General features: G+C 36.6%; 1 protein-coding gene across 4 annotated transcripts in view; it reads right to left on the bottom strand.

Annotated features, from left to right (window-relative positions):
• Positions 1-1,671: 1,671 nt before the first annotated feature.
• Positions 1,672-16,543, bottom strand: part of SHOC2 (SHOC2 leucine rich repeat scaffold protein) — a 60,141-nt gene continuing 45,269 nt past the window's right edge. For all 4 annotated transcript variants that reach the window (XM_064431274.1, XM_064431276.1, XM_064431275.1 and 1 more), the window contains 6 exons: positions 13,329-13,459; positions 10,413-10,601; positions 9,009-9,131; positions 6,792-6,929; positions 6,181-6,298; positions 1,672-4,940 (listed from right to left, as the gene is read on the bottom strand). In XM_064431274.1, the coding sequence (XP_064287344.1) occupies positions 4,732-4,940; positions 6,181-6,298; positions 6,792-6,929; positions 9,009-9,131; positions 10,413-10,601; positions 13,329-13,459 (908 nt within the window). In that variant the 3' untranslated portion in view covers positions 1,672-4,731. The remainder of the gene's footprint in view (positions 4,941-6,180; positions 6,299-6,791; positions 6,930-9,008; positions 9,132-10,412; positions 10,602-13,328; positions 13,460-16,543) is intronic.

Below are 16,543 nucleotides of genomic sequence, written 5' to 3'. Positions count from 1 at the left end.
ATGCATTTTGCACTAAAATCCAAGATTTATTTTCCCCATCAGAGAGAAAGCTGTAGGATTTTTTTACTACACGCCCTACTAAAACATAACAAAATAAATATAATTTTTTTTTTACCAATATTTGCTGTACAGAAGATCTCCAGTCTACATGACTCTTGAGTAAAGAAGTTACTATCATCCAACTTCTGAAGTTTCCTGTAATTGCTCTACATGAAAATCTATATTTTGAGATCTTTTGGAGAATAATAAGTATATAATGAGAACGCAGTTCTTCATAATTTGAAGTACTGCAAAAGTAGACTTACATCCAGGTTAGTGTCAGACTAGAAATACTAGAAAACTTTGAAAAGACTCAGTGGCAGCTTATTTACAAATATACTATTTATAATGAATGCATTGATACAGAATGACTCTTATAAAAAAGCAAGGCAATCTTTTATATAGACATAACAACATTACAATAATTCAGATTAAAAGTACATTTCTGTAGACTGTTTACACTCTCACTTAGCTTTTAACCACAAAATTAGTGTGGTCTGATATTTTTCCACAGCAAAGGTCCTGTGCAGTCCTGGTTAAGATCTAAATAAGAATAATAATAAACATATTTTTTTATATTTGCTAATGTGAAAACAAACCCATTTGAAGAGCCTATCATTTGTTTGTAATTGTCCTTACTGTATCTTGAAGTTTGTGTTGTGCAAATGACCACCAACTGCACGTTTCTAACTAGAAGCTATTTTGGCATTTCTTTTGAGCCAAGGTGTGACACTGACAGGAAAATTCTTCATTGCATCCAGATATGAAAACTGTCCTGATATGGATTTGTGCTGATTTAGAAGTTTAATTTAGTTTTGGGTTTAAAAAAAATTAATAAAAAAGGGGGAGAAAAAAATAACCTCTCAAAGCTTTCTAATTGTTAAATAAAAGAGATTTTTCAAATCCCAAGGATTGAAGATGACACTTGAATTCCAGGTGACACAATGGGTTTAAGCACTAACCAGAGAGACAATCCAAGTATCAATTGTCTAAATCATTAACAAACACAACCTTCAAGATGTCTAAATAGGCATGTTCCTAAAAATACTGAATCAAAGAGAGGCACGGAAGCAAATATTCTACAATCCAAATCTTTCTAAAAAGGGTGCATGAAGTCAAAATGGAAAGTCCCAATTATACAACTCTGTGACTCAACTTAACAAGCAGCATTTCCACTGCACTTACACCAGACAATTTTGGTGACAAACTTGAATATGGGACAGTAGGAAACACAACATTAAAAGTCTTATGCTAAAAGCTTTCGCAGAGAATTATAAAAAACCTCCTATTTAGCAAATTAAAATGCAATATTGTGACCAATGTGAGTCACAACAGCAACTGTTCCTTCTTTTCATGGTTTAGCAAATCTTTGATCTACTTTATACCTTTCCAGACTTCCATAACACTACATAGTCTATAACAATTTAGCTCAAGGCATGATTCAGGATAGTGTCTGTGGGTCATGAGTATGTACGTACACAGGCACAGACATATACAAATTTGATATTTTGGCTATGGACAAGTCATCAAGGTCATGATTTTCACCCAAAGTAAAGACTCTCCTATTTTTCAATAACAGTTCTAAATTATTTCCCTCAGTATAGCAAGAAGAATAAACACTTAATACAAATATCTGGGAATCACTCGTTTCTCAATCTTATTTTCAAAAATGCTGTAAATAATTTATTTCTCCACCTTGTCTATACTCTCATACATGTATAGATACACAAATACATTTCTGTATTTATGTACACATACAGTTGTCAGAATGACATTCTTTCCATTCATACTTTAGCTGATATGGACAAATAAAATTCTTAAACATGTGTAAGCCAGTATGTGTGTTCAACTGAATGTCACCAGGCAATAAAACCATCTAGAATCTACACCAGTTAAAAATCCAGCATCCTGGGAAATGCAAAAGTCTGTTATTTCAGGAGGTAAGACCATTTTGAATGATCAAAATGGCTGGTGTATAGATCTGGATATAAATCCATGTATTGTACTTATAAGGATTTATATACATGTATTTCCAATCTGTGCCAAATATTTAATGCTTTAAACTTTCAGATCATTTGAAAGAACTTTTCAGATTCTTCTGACTCGATTTCTCCTGCACCAGAACTTCTCTCACACTGCTCTTATTCAAATCTCTCTTGAGGCACTGAAAAAATAAGCATTCACCTCGAAGTGTATAAAATTAAACTTCTAAAACAGGGCTCAGGATTATCTGGCATTGCAACAACCATAATAGTACAAAGATAGTTTGAAAAAATATCCTGTTTTTAATATAGTAATGAATTAAAACATAGCTTTATTTATTCCTATAAGTGTACTGAAAAGAATAGCTTGTTTTTAAGTGAGTGTAAGGAGCACTATTTTGGTAACCAACTTCCCCACAGGAATTTATGTGCGAGAGGGTCAGCTCCAATCATACAGTCATTAACCATGTACCTTAACAAGGTGAATAATCAACATATTTACAATCTAAATTGTAATTCAATCCCTTGAACTCTTATAAAAACGGGATTGAGGAGCAGACAGGGAATGAGACCAAGACGTTTGGAAACACAAGGGGTCGCCACTTTTGCTTTAAGGAACCATATAAACCAAACCGGTTTCCCCCCTAGTGACCTGAGGGCACAAACACGGACTTTGCAGTATATTCAGAATTTCAATTACAGTCTTGATACTAAGCACTTCAGCATCTTCATATTTTAACTCCTTAGTGCTGAGAAAGTTAACTCAGGCAGAACTGTAAGGAACTAGCCTTTTATAAACTAAAGTCTAAACTGAAAATCTACAGTAGATGTAAAACAAAACAAAAAAAAAAAAAGGGAAGGGGGAGGGAACAACAGAGAGAGTGTGTGAGAAAGAATAGAACATTACTTAGTAAAATCCAGTGACATCTACAATAGTTTTACAGCATGTTTAAGCCCTCTAAGGTTTTATATCTCCACCTGCCTTCCATTTAAAACTTACTCCTTGTTAATGAAAAGACATACAACAAAACAAAATGCAAGCAGATTGAGGAAATATTTCTAAATAAGCACGCCTGAAAGCCAGAAATAATATTCCCAAACTTCTGCATGTGAAACAGATTTCCCATGTCATCCATTGATTTGATTTTGTGCAAAAGGTACAGCCCTGTAAGCCACACTACCCCAGCAGTAATTCCAGTGAGTATAAACAGAACAGTTCTTGGGTAACCATGGAATGTGACTGCCTCGAGTTCTTACCCTCCTGAAAAAGGACAACTGCAAGTGCAGCAATAGTGAAAATCTCCCTGAAGCATCTTCTGCCTTCTAAAGAGCCAAGAAATTTGTGATAAAACTGCATGTCCACTACTTATAATGTCTCTCTTGAGCTATCAACATCTCTGCACAAATGAAAAAGGTGCCTCTTTTTTAACAGATCGGTTTAATACTGAAACAGATAGGATGAAGTTAAAAAAGAATAATCAAGATACTGAACTGAATATTTTGAAGCAAGTGCCCCAGCTGTGGGGAAAAGTGCATTTAGTTCAGCAGCAAAACAGCACAGTGTGAAGATATTGTGCTTGGACACAGAAGTTCCATAATGGAAGGAGGTACAAGGCAAGTCAAGATATAAAACCATAGTACATTGTTAACCAACCTTAAAACTTACATATATTGCAGTGTTTAAAAGTAAGACACATTCATTTATTGTACAAGGTCTATAAGGAATCCTTAAAATTGCCTGTTGTAGTTTATGACTCAACATTGTAATAAAAATGTACATATATATTATTTCCTTGTCACTTAACTGTACTGTTAGACCTCATGGACTTGTTACTTCACACAATGAAAACCGCTCTTCACTGAGGATACTCCACATTTTTACCAATCTGAAAAGGTTTACTTGTGCTAGAAAAGACCAACCGCAAAAGGCTCAGTTCAGATATGTTATGCCTGCAACTGATAACTCAGGGAAGCAAGACTTAAAGGAATTCAAGCTTTTTTTTTTTCTTTTCTTTGTGTTTTGACTGCATCCTTTTCACCTGCCAGTTGTTTTGATGAGTATGTTTTTCATATACAAACTGGTTGATAAAAATTCATCAGCAGAGGCATATAAACTCTAGATATGATTGATTAAAACAGAGCAAATCAGAATAAAACAAAATCCAGTGATTTACTCTGACTGTAAACAATATAAAAACACCATTTGCTTCAAATCTCAAAATAAGTTAAAAGAAAATACCAACCTCAGGGGACGTGACCCTTTCAGGTTTTGACACAAAAAAAGAAGGGGGCGTGGGGGAGAGGAGGAAAACAGAAAAGTTCATTATATAAAGGTTATACATTTCTTTTAACTGAAAGTAAATCTAAGCAAAACTGGTTTTGTCCCTTAAATTTAAACTTTGAGTTCATTGGCAATTGCTTTAAATGAACTGGCATTTTCAGATTATTCAGACAACTTCCATCAAGTTCAGCAAAGAAAACTTAGACAAGCATTTTTACAGAATTTAAAAAAAAATCTAAATGGCTATGATTCCTCTATTAGCAGAAACACATAATGCAGTCTTAAATTTGCCTTTTTATATTATTTATATATTTATATATATATAATATAATATAAACCACATATATTATATTATATATACATATACAGACAATTACAACATTAATGCAGTTTGGATTTTGTACAGTGTATTGGACAAGTCGATGAGCATCAGACCATGGCACGATATGGTCCCTGCATTTTTAGGAACTGAATGATGAAGGAGGGTCCTCCTGCAACAATCTGAGGTGGAAGGTGGCTGAGCGGGCAGTTCTCAATGCTCATTATTGACAGTTTGCTGCAAAGAGCCAGCTCAAAGGGAAGGCTGTGCAGATTGGGGTTGTCATTCAAATACAGTTCTTCCAGATTCTCCAGTGTACCTGGTTAAAATAAAATAGTAAGTAGTAGTAGTATCTTTTTGATTCATGCAGTTTCTAACTTTTAGACAGAGGCTCTGAGTCCACTTGAAGAGTCTTTCCTATACAGAACCTTGAGTCACTGAGACTCCTGTTCTCAAGCACAGCAAGTTCTGTTCACCAGTACCTAAGCAAGAAACAATTTGCTTTAATTTCCCTGTAAAAATATCCATTGAGGCATCTCCTTTAGATAATAAATGAACTGCAAATATAAAGAATAAGAGAACTGAAAGGGAATTCACCACAGCCATTCATGAGCTATGCAAGTGCAGGCAACATGAAACAGCTATCTACTCAAAAGGACCTAGGAAATACTTATACCATACAGGATCTACTCTCTCTTTAAAAATATCTATGTCATTCCTTTTATGTAATTAGAAGCCATATATTAAAGACCTGAAGCCATAACTGTCATATGTCACAGCAGAAAAAGCAGGAGAGTGTGACTTCCCTGCACAGGAAGATTAACTTATGAATTTATTTAATGGAACTAACAAGTGTGAATTTTTTTTTCCTGAATTAAACTTTTACAGTTTGCCTCTACACATACTGCAATACAGGTTAACCAGAAGCTGGAAAACAAAGTAATTTCAAAAAAAGTCCTCCCCAAAATACTCCCCATTTTCCAGTCTTATATACCATAAACATCTCCTATAACCTAAGAGACTATTTAGTCTTTCACAAGAGAAAGCAGTAGGCAGGACTCATGGCATAGCAAACCAAACAAAAGTAGAAGCTATAGAAGAAAACAGTTGATAGCATGATACATAAAACACCTGACAATAAGTAACTATTCTCTCATCTGTGAAGACAACCAGCTTTAATAACCAAACTGTACTCCTACAGTGGTATTTAAAATGTTCTTACTGATTTTAATTCCACAGTTTGTTTCCACAGCATCAAAACTCACTAGCTTATAAATTACAAAGCTCTGGGTTTAGTTTATTTTAGGTTTTTCTCACATTGAGGCACATATAAGATGAGCAGCCGTAATGGCTCCTCACCAAAGATGATGCGAGAGACAAACCATGCCTTCTTCATCTGCACATCACAGTGCTGTTCCTGTGGCACATCCTTCACATCAGGCTGCACATATCTAGAAGTTTCAAATTAATTTTGTGGCTTTTACTGATGGGCAAAATAGCTGGCTATGATATGTGCTTTGCCCAGACACACTGCATCACACCAGACAACGGGATCTTACCAATTTCCTCAGGAAGGTGTGTGAGAAGGTTCTCTCCAAGCCCAAGGTGCGTCAGATTGGTGAGGTGACCAATTCCTCTTGGAAGGGTGGTCAGCTGATTGTTAGTCAGAACCAATTTCTAAGGGAAAACCACATTTTACAAATTAAATTAATGATTTTTGCTTGGAATGACAGCAAGTAACAAGATATGCAGCTGACAAATGAATGGGTTCTACTCTCAAGAATTTGAACAAGAAAAATTTCAACCATTCATCGACATTTCTAATCTCTATCAAGCATCACTGAATGTAAAAGTAAAAAGGTGCCTAATAAAACACATGCCTAAACATAGAAGATTTCATGAGCATGACTGAAATAATTCCTGGGGTGGTATCATGCTCATGGTACAACAGTTAAAACCTTCACAAATTTTTTGCTCTTAGTTAGTATTAACTAACAAAGCTGGGGAACAGTTAATGGGGACTGACTGTGAGTGAAGTTGCACAAGACTCTTAACTTTTGTTTCTATGTCCACTTTCAAATAGTTTCCACTCATCCAAAAAGCTGCAATTAAATCAGCATGGTGTAAATAAAGGACGTAAGATGCTTATCTTGACCAATTATTGTTTCACCTGCAGATCCTTGAGGTAAGCTATTTCATTTGGCAAGGATTCCAGTTTGTTTTCCTCTAGATCTAACTCTCGGAGTTTCCGTAGATTTCCAATTCCATGAGGAAGCTTCTTTAGGAGATTGTTTGACAAAATAAGAACCTCAAAAAAGAAACACCACACACAGAATGTCAGCAACAAAATAAGTAAATAAGAGATTAAGATACTTTTTTTAATACATTTTCAAGTAATGAAGTCCAATATTAGCCTACATTTACATTAAGGAAGTAGTTTAACATTTTTTAAAAAATAAAACAAGTCAGTGATTTAACATAATTTTTTCAAGTTTTTAATTATATAAATACATACATTTAGTATACACTTCTTTCAAATATTATTATACATAATAAGAAATGTAAAGCAAAAACAATAGAAACCTTATTTCTGCAAATGACCAAAGAAAAACAATTTCTTCCTGAATTTGCCTATCATTTTGTTATGCTTCCTTATAGCCATCTCACAATCATGTTTTACATTATTTGCTGTGCTTGCCAAGGCCTCCTTAAAAAGCTTAGTACTTCCTCTTCTCCCTATGTCCCTTTGGTTAGGAGCAACAGCAAATAAACACACAGATGGGAGCACCTAAGCAGAACATGGGCTTTCCAAAATGGGCTGCCATCACACACCCACACCTACTACAGTGATGTCCTCTTGTTTTTCTCCTCCTTTCCAAGTTGAATTATAAATACCCCACGTTCAAAAAGTGTATCTTTATTTGCAGGGTTAGCAAAGTTAACATTCATTATTTCACAGGCAAGTTCACAGGGGTTACACTAATACACCATTTTTCCTCCAGAGAAACCCTGCAGTTCTTGGAACTAATCAAGCCTCATAACAGTACCATGAGTAGTCAGGTAATTAATTACTGATTAAACAATGCTATTATCTAGCTCTTTAAGGAGGCACATTTCACATGAGGATGTGAAAGAGCAGCCAGTGTGGACCCTCGTGCCAGCCACACACATCCAGCCAAGGTTGCAAGTGCCTGTCTTCTACCAATAATCCCAACTCTCACTGGTTTCATGTAATGTGAAAATACCAGAGGCAGGAACAAAACAAAGGCATGGTGAGAATCAAAGTGAAAATCAAAGTGAAAGAAAGGCAGTGCCTGAGGATTAGCACAAGCAGCATTTCAGAGACCATCCTTTATGCACTACACATGCAGTGAGAACAGTAATGTTTTAATTGCATATCAAGAAACAAAGGCAGGAACAGACAATATTACCTACGTGCAATGCAGCTGACTTAGCACTGCTGTGGGAACCTTCACTTTTGTGTAAACACCGCCCAAACAGCCCTTTGTGTTTGATTTTTTAATTACAGAGAAACACAGTGGTAACAGGTCAGCAAACCAAGCAGCTCTCCAGCTTCAGCAGCTGACAGACCACCAGCAAACCCAGTTGTTAGAGGTTACTAATTTCCCAATCACATCAACCACAGCCTTAACTTAAAAGGGAACTAGGCTATTAAGTAACTATTACTCTGTCATAATTTTAGCCCTACACTACAGGAATAATTAGATATTCACAGAAGTCACATTGGAAATTTGCAATTTCAAATATGCCATTTGTTACAGTTCTTTAACAGATTTTTCCCAGCAACTCACAGAGCCTACAAAGTCCCCTCAACTGCCCAAACAAGTAACTCTGTCTTTCTGTCCCTCCAAGGCAATAATTTGTCTCTGCTGATGGTACCCTGAGAAACAGGATGAGGGGACAGAGCAGGTTTAGTTCATGCTTTTAACCTACGAGTTCTTCCCCCTCAAAGGCTGGGAATTCCCACCTGGCTGCCTACAAGGTTCACAGAGCTCCACTCAAACCACCTCTGGCTGTCAAACATTTCATTATATTTTTCTGATCCCTGCTGCTTCCATGCTGGTCTCCAGGAACTAAACCAAGTTCAGCAACACTGCATTTACAACACAGATTCCTGTTGAGAAAAATTTTCTTTCTACCTGGCTAAAAGTACAGCTGTGCGTGGTGGTTTGTGCACACTCATCAAGAACCTAAAGAACATTCAAAAGCTGTTTACGACAGCCACAAACAGATGCAACAGGGGATTAAACAGCACAGGTACACACATTTATTTAGCTTTATTTGACCCAAAAGTAATATCACTTAAACCTGAAGTAGCGAATGTGTTGCAAGTATTCACTTAGGTGTTAACTTATACTCTTCTCACCTCGAGAGAAACAAGCCCAGAGACATCCTCAGGGATTTTTGTGAGCTGGTTAGTCGCTAAGTTCAGCTCTACCATGCTTGTCCAAGTCCCGAAGTCCAAGGGGAGAGACGTCAGCTGATTGTCCTGTGATTTAATATATCAAACATTTAGGGTCTGCCCTTGCCAGAAGTTGGGAAGGCATCTGACAGATTAAACAAAATGCTAACAGAAATACTTCATAACAACATAGTTGATAATGAAATAATCAACTATTATTAATTGGCCTATTTTTTTTTTCAAATTCCACCAAATATTACTGGTACCAATCTAGAGTTACAGAATTGACTCTCTGTTACTAATATAAACTGAAGTGCAAAAATTAGAAGCACATAATCCTCAAAAAAAATCCTTTAGAAATATTTTTTAACCACTGTCCTATTTCTGCTGAATACAATGGATGGTGGATAAAAAAAAGAACAAAAAGTTCACTGTAACTTAAAAAGGTGCTATCAGCAAACATTTGAATCCTAAAAATATAGATTTTTAAAAAAATCCAAACAAATCAATCAAGAGAATAAACATCATCACTAAAAATTCCCACCAGAACCCACACCCTAAACCCTGTTGAGAGGAAAAAAGCCAACAAACCCACAACCAAAAAAAAGAACCAAAAAAACCCCATATACTTTAATGGTTCAGAGTAAAAACATCTGAAATTACTCTGAACCTGTTACTGCTCAAAATAGTTTTTAAATATTTGATTTAGACCAGACACCACAAAATCTTTCAAAAAATGGTCACACAAAGTTGTGGTAAACAGGCAAAATTACAAATGGGTATGTGAAAAAACTGGACAATGCAAATTGAGGATTCATTTGTGTCAAGCTATTCTAAAACAGTAGCTGAGCTTAGCTACTGCTCAAGCATTTCTTGAAATAAATCTATTCATAGAAAAATAACATCTCTTTTCCCTACTTTAACTGTATTAGCACACTTACAAGTTCTTTTGTTTTGCTCTTCAAATATTGCCAAAAGTCTCTAGCTTAGGTTTTGAAAGACTATATTTTAAAAAGTTATTTTACATAGCTCTGTTTATAATGTAAAGTTTAACAGCCTCTGAGGGAGAAATCTACATGCTTGTCTCCCATGTGGATATTCAAAAACTTTGCAGCCAGCTGTCTTATTTTCATTGTTCAAACTGAAGCAAATGTGACAAAATCTTAACTAACAAAACATAAAGAAAATTAGTAACATCTTGATAGCACTATTTTACACTAATACAGAATTATTTATATATGTGATAGCAGCAGCATCCACTTCAGCATGATAAATTCATTCCTTGCATTATTAAGTCTGCCAGAATTCATGGAGCAGCAAACAGTGCTCCTCATTGATTTTACACAGTAGCATGTTTCTGTGCCTCACCTTCATGTTCAGCTTACTTAATACTTTAGCTCTAGAGAAAATTCCAAAGGGGATTTTATTGATGCGGTTGTGCTCCATATTGAGAGAGTAGATTGTGGAGAACTGGGACGGGCCACCCACAGGATAGGACTGGAAGCAGTTCCTGGCCAATGTTAAACTAGTCAGTTTGACAAGGCTGGATAAAAGACCCTGTAGAAAGAAGAAAACCACCCAAGAACTTAGGACAGATTTATTTGAATGCATCTCTTTTCCCTTATGGGTCTAATGAGAAATGTTTTTCCCCCCTCAAGTCCATCCCCTGAAGAAGTGTTGCAACACACAAACCAGTGTTAAATTTGATAAAACTTCCACCAGCAACAACCTCTGTTCACAGTCATCAGTCACTACCTTATTTCTCCCTTCCTCCCTGCATGCTGACAGATACAAAAAAAGGAAACATACCACATTTAAAAACACAGGTTTGGGAGTTTCAGTAACTCTTTTCTCCTCTGAAAGCAATTTTTCTAATGACATGTTGTTCCAGGAGAGCAGGGGCAGCATGTCCATCCCATCCCCAGCAGCTGTTTCGGCTCCAGTAACTCACCCACATCAAAACAGGGCCCAAAGAAATATCAACCCCACACAATGGCTCCCAGAAGAGACATTTGATAATTCCAGTACAAATCTTTGGTAACTTCATAAAAATCCATACTGTGATCACAACTTGTCAGTGTCTTGTAATTATATCATAATAGTTTCATATAATCTGACAGAGAAAACGAATAGGATGGGTTGGAAAATTCCATTGTTTTTTCCACTTTCTAAAATATTCCTAAGTAGCTACTGCTCTATTTTTTTTTTCCCCTTAAAAAAATAAAAAGCAAGAAGCCTATAGGTAAGCTGGATAGCAAGGGCTGCCCATTGAATCCAGAGTTTTATTTCTTTTGACAATCTAATTAGATTCCAAAATCCCAGCAGCCCATATCTCAGTTCATGTGGTAGTTACGTGCCAAGCACATTGCTGGAACTGTGGAGATGGATAATGAGATCTAAATTACTGCTGAAGTGTCACCTTTGCTTATTACTACACCAACTTGAATCCAGCCCTATTTGCTTAAGTATTACAGAAATTGGAGATTTATGCATGGCATTACATACCATAAATAATGCAACATCTGCAATCAGGAATGAGCAGCAACAAGATAATGATTCCAACCATATTCCTAATGTCAGTACTTCTGGATTGCAATTTGAGCTCCATATTCACTGTAAATGCTTTAAGACCATGGCTTTGCTGTTTCACCAGGAAAGCTTTGGCTACTTTTATAGTTTATTAATATTATTGTAAATAAAATAGGATCTAACAGGGACTTACCTACATGCCCTGGCTAAAACTTTATAGACAGTGGGGGCATCTCAGCAAATATCAGTGAAGCATTCTCCCCATTACAGATAAAATAATGGATCTTGAAATGTGTATTAATCTAACCTAATCATTAATTAGTACAATCTTTGATTAGGAAATATTGTTTCTACCTATACTTTAATTAAAATATGTTAGTCCTCGGGTTAGGCAGTCCCAGAGCTCTAACATGCTTTATTGCTTCAGATGGATCTTGGCATCTCAAAAAGCTGGTTTTGAAGGCTGCTTGTATACGAAAAAAATATCTAAAATATGTTAGCTAATTCACTGTAATAGCCTAGAGTAATTAAATGCATTTGAAGGGAAGCAAGAGAGCTTTGGCAGCACAAAGAGAACAATGCTCTTACATCTATGAGAGCTGCCTTCTTCCAGCCCATCCTTTTAAGATAAAATATTTATTAGGCATTGTGTCAGCAGCTTCAGCTATGTTTTGAAATTCACAAATTTCTTCTACAAATACAGTTCTTTGTCTTATAGCACAACATGTTTTATTTTAAACAGATTACAGTATAAACTATACACTTCTGCAAACTTAAGTGTTAACATATTGTGGGCAAATATACCTGAAGAAGGCAGCACAGTTACAAAGAGGTTTGTATTACGACTGAACATGTTTTAAAGCAAGTAATCATCCCCCATGTTAGCTTTTTGTAATTACACTGTAGTTTCTTTTGTAAACACATCTGGGTGGGGTGGGCTAGCTTAGCTTTCATCGTAAAAGCAGCCTGGTGCTTTCACTCTAGCATTTTCTTAAATTATAGTCTTGCCCAAACATTTATTAAATTCTCTCTTTCAGTCTATCATTGCTGAGCTCAGAAATTTATCTGAGGAAAATTAGTTACTTACTGCCCTTTGTTATTGTAAATACTTTGCCTAATACCAAGTGCATTTTTTTTCTTCTATTTATAGTTTGCTATATACATATTTAGATAACCTTTAACCTCACTTCATACTAGTAATTTTGACAACTTGGGGTCATGGGGATGACAGTTTAGGAAAGCAGTTTGACCATCATAAAAACAGAAGAGACTATGTTGTGTCATAAAGTCTTAATCTTAAAAGGTTCTAAAGAAATTGAATAAATATCCAAAATAAGAAGCATCAGCTTTTAGTAAAGACACATCAGAACATCAGATTTTTTTCTGTCGTCTGAACAATTACTTCCAGGCACTAATGCTTCACAAAGCAGAAACACTGAGAAACACTTATCTGTCTTAAAGGGTGGGAATCTGAACTCATTATTAAAGGTTTTCTAAAGACAGAGCACAGCAAATACAACCACATGTTGCTCCCAGTTTTGACTCAAGTTGCATGACATTAGTCCTTCTATACTGATTAAATATACCTAATATTTACACAATTGACATAATTCACATTACCTTTAGGTTAAAACAAAGGGTATTCCTCAGAGTTAAGATGCAAGATGAAATAATTTCCCCTGTTCCACTCCCTTTACAAAACATGGATGCTCTCCAGCAGCATCCCCTCCCCAGTCCACTGCCTCTATTCCTCACCTCTGGTAAAGTAGAAATGTTGTTGTTCTCCAAGTTCAGCTCATCCAGTTCACTGCATTTTGCTAAAGACTTGGGAATTGCTGACAGCCGGTTGTACCTCAGGCCAAGACGACTTAGACTGGACAGATTTCCTATGGGTAGAAAACAGGTGTTAATATGCTGTGAGAATCACACAAATGCACAGAACAAGGTGTGACTTCTGATTCTTCTGTTGTCTCTCACCCTATACTTCAAAATTTCAAATGGTGAAATGGAGCTACCATCCCAAAACAGGAGATACACAGATTTCCAATGCTGAAGTCAACCATGCAGAAGTAGATTGTCCTTATTAAATATTATTCTGAAGTTCTGCATAAAAAATATGATAAGCAAGCAAAGCTTATTGTCCTATTGTAAAAGTCCTTCTATCCTGATCTTTCTATCAACAAAATATACTATCATTTTTCCAGATGTCCCAAAATGACTTTTTAAAATTATAGACAGTATCACTCAATGCCATGAATCATATTACCAGAACTGGGCATGCATCATACTACTCAGGTCCTGGCAAAACAATTTCCTCTGCAGGGAAAAAAAACCCCACAGATTTACCATCCTCTAACAGCAAGAAAACCTTTAATAGGTGATAGGAAAAAACCCAGAATTTCCAAGTTTTTCAGTGATCGTGAAGGAAAAGTCTGGAGGAAAAAAATCTGGACAGCAGTTCATGTATACGTATGTCGGAATATTGCTAGGCTGATGGTCCCAGTTGTTACGTCTTTCTGTCAGGGAATAAAAATCTTGAGAAACTTGCAACTTGAAAATTTCCCATCTGAAGCTCCCTTTAGCTCCAACCTTTACTATCTAACAAGTACTAAAGACCAAAACCAACTGCTCAAGGATGTTGTTGAACTACAGGGTGCTGCTTAACTAGTAGTATATTCAATTGGGATTTTGAGTTTTAGTTTTTAAAGTGGCGGATTCTAAACAACTAGAAAAATAAGTTTTATAGAAGCAGCAAAGAAAGTCTTTACTTAATCAGAAAAAGGCATTTAAAATCCAAGGCTATCAATACTGCACTCCAATGCACAAATCTTCATCTTTTCCTGTTAAATCCTGCAATGCATATACACAGAAGAGAATAATTGAGACCTGTTCTGATCCTACAGCCCATTAGTATAAAACCACAGATTTGTACATAACTTAGCTATTTCACGCTGTATTTGTGAGATCAGGCATTGCTGGCTGAATAAAAAACTGGCCTTACTTCACACAAAAAACATTCTATTGCAAGGCTCCAAGATGACTAGGATTTGCCATCCTGGGGATGAACAAAGCATGCCCTGACTGTATTTCTCTGAACTGCTATTTAACATTTTACTAAAGAATGAACAACAAACTTCACACAAAATAAGGTATAAACCTACTACTCTTTTCACTACCTAAAACATGCGCTAGATGCTGATCTGGATTTTTCAGGCAGCAGGGAAGTAGACAGCATGATGCCAACTGTTGCTTAGCAATACAACATTGCTGTGCCAGTTCCAGATTGTGAGCACAGGCTGTATGTATATGGCTCTCTTCCTACCAGCAATGTGGCATTTCAGAAAAATGAAACAAGGCAGCCACTAGAGAGAGTCAAAATGTACCATAAAGAAGAGAATGACACACGTTGGCGATCCTCATGACATTATCATGAGGAGAAAGGAGGCATAAATAGCAGCTCCCAGTAATTTCTCTTTATCATAAGTAGCATTTCTTAATAGAACTTTATCACTGTTTCTTTATTAGTTATCTTTCTTCTCCATGGGAAAGGCACACAAAGGCATAATAGAAGACACATCCTGTGCGTACCACATTCCTTATGATTGTTTTACACACCACAGCACTAAATACAATTATTCCTGGGTACAAACCAGTAAGATTTCAGCTGCAGCTGCATCAGTAGCACCTCTCCCACTGCTCTTGGAAGGACTGTCCTGAGCACAGCTGATACAGGCAACATGAGCCACCTTCTCATTTCAAACCAGAATTTATTTACAGCCTCTCAGTCTTCTGTCAATAAGGCTCAGCTATCTTTTCATCCTTGAAGTGCATACACACACCTCATTGTGAATGTATCACAGTGTGAAACCCTTAATAGCTCTTACCATCACATGCTGGACAAGCCACATCGTAGACCCACTTTCACAAAACGGGATACAGCTCTTCCCTCTGCCCCGTGTGTCCAAGTTAACTTTTCTTTTTAACAGGAATGCACCAGTACAATGTTAACATTTGCCTCCATGGTCCAGAGGCCAGTCGGCTAACATGAAAACCAAGTGATGATCTGTTTTACCACAGAAACTGCCACAAGATGCTCAAGACCACACCTGGTGCACTGAACCATCAAATTATGCCACTTACAGCTCCCTGAGCTCAGGGTTATCTAGCTGATACTCGTATCTGGAGTTGCTTTACAGTGCTGGCACTCATCTCCATCATTGCCAGCTCAGCTACTGCGTTCCAAGATGGAACAGCACCAGGTATCTGCTGATGGGTTCTCAGGTTAGGTCTAAGGAATAAGGCAAGGAAGGTAACAACTGATCATGATCAGCTCAGACTGTCACCAGGACCATTTGCAGCTGTACTTTTGTAACTGAAGCCCTACCTCAGCAGCTAATGACTCAGAAAATGCTGCACTACATGTTCATGTACGTGACAGTTTGATAACCACAAGTGAAAAGCAGATACCAGCAGGAAAAGCAACAACCAAAACGCCTTCCAACTTGTTTTCTTAGGGAGCCTGTTATGAAAACCCTTGTAAACTCAACTGCCTTATTCACTGGTACTTCCGAAAATAAGATTGCAAAACCCTAAACTCACACCAGGCCTAAGCACGGCACTGAAAAGTCACTTGCTTTAGTTCAACTTTTGTCAGAAACAGTTACTCTTAGGATTCACAGATACCTTGCCTCAGGACCATTTTCTCACCAGCACAGTATTAACACCCATGAGCAGATGCCAGCTCTCAGGGTTGAAGCAACCTAAGCACAGAATTCATAATCCCTTCACTGGAGTGACTTTATGTCTCTCTCAGGATTAGCTGCTTCATTTACACAGAAGTGAATTAAAAATCCTTGGAAGCATGTAAATCCAGAAATATTAAATTAAACTGATACAATAAAAGGGACGTGAAATAGATGGTTTAAATTAGCTCTTTATTAAGGGCATTTCAAAAATATTAATCAAAGGAA

Source organism: Passer domesticus, chromosome 8, assembly GCF_036417665.1.
Source record: "Passer domesticus isolate bPasDom1 chromosome 8, bPasDom1.hap1, whole genome shotgun sequence".
NCBI classification, from domain to species: domain Eukaryota; kingdom Metazoa; phylum Chordata; class Aves; order Passeriformes; family Passeridae; genus Passer; species Passer domesticus.
Note: the sequence above shows the minus strand (reverse complement) of the source record. Positions and strands in the feature narration are given on the sequence as shown.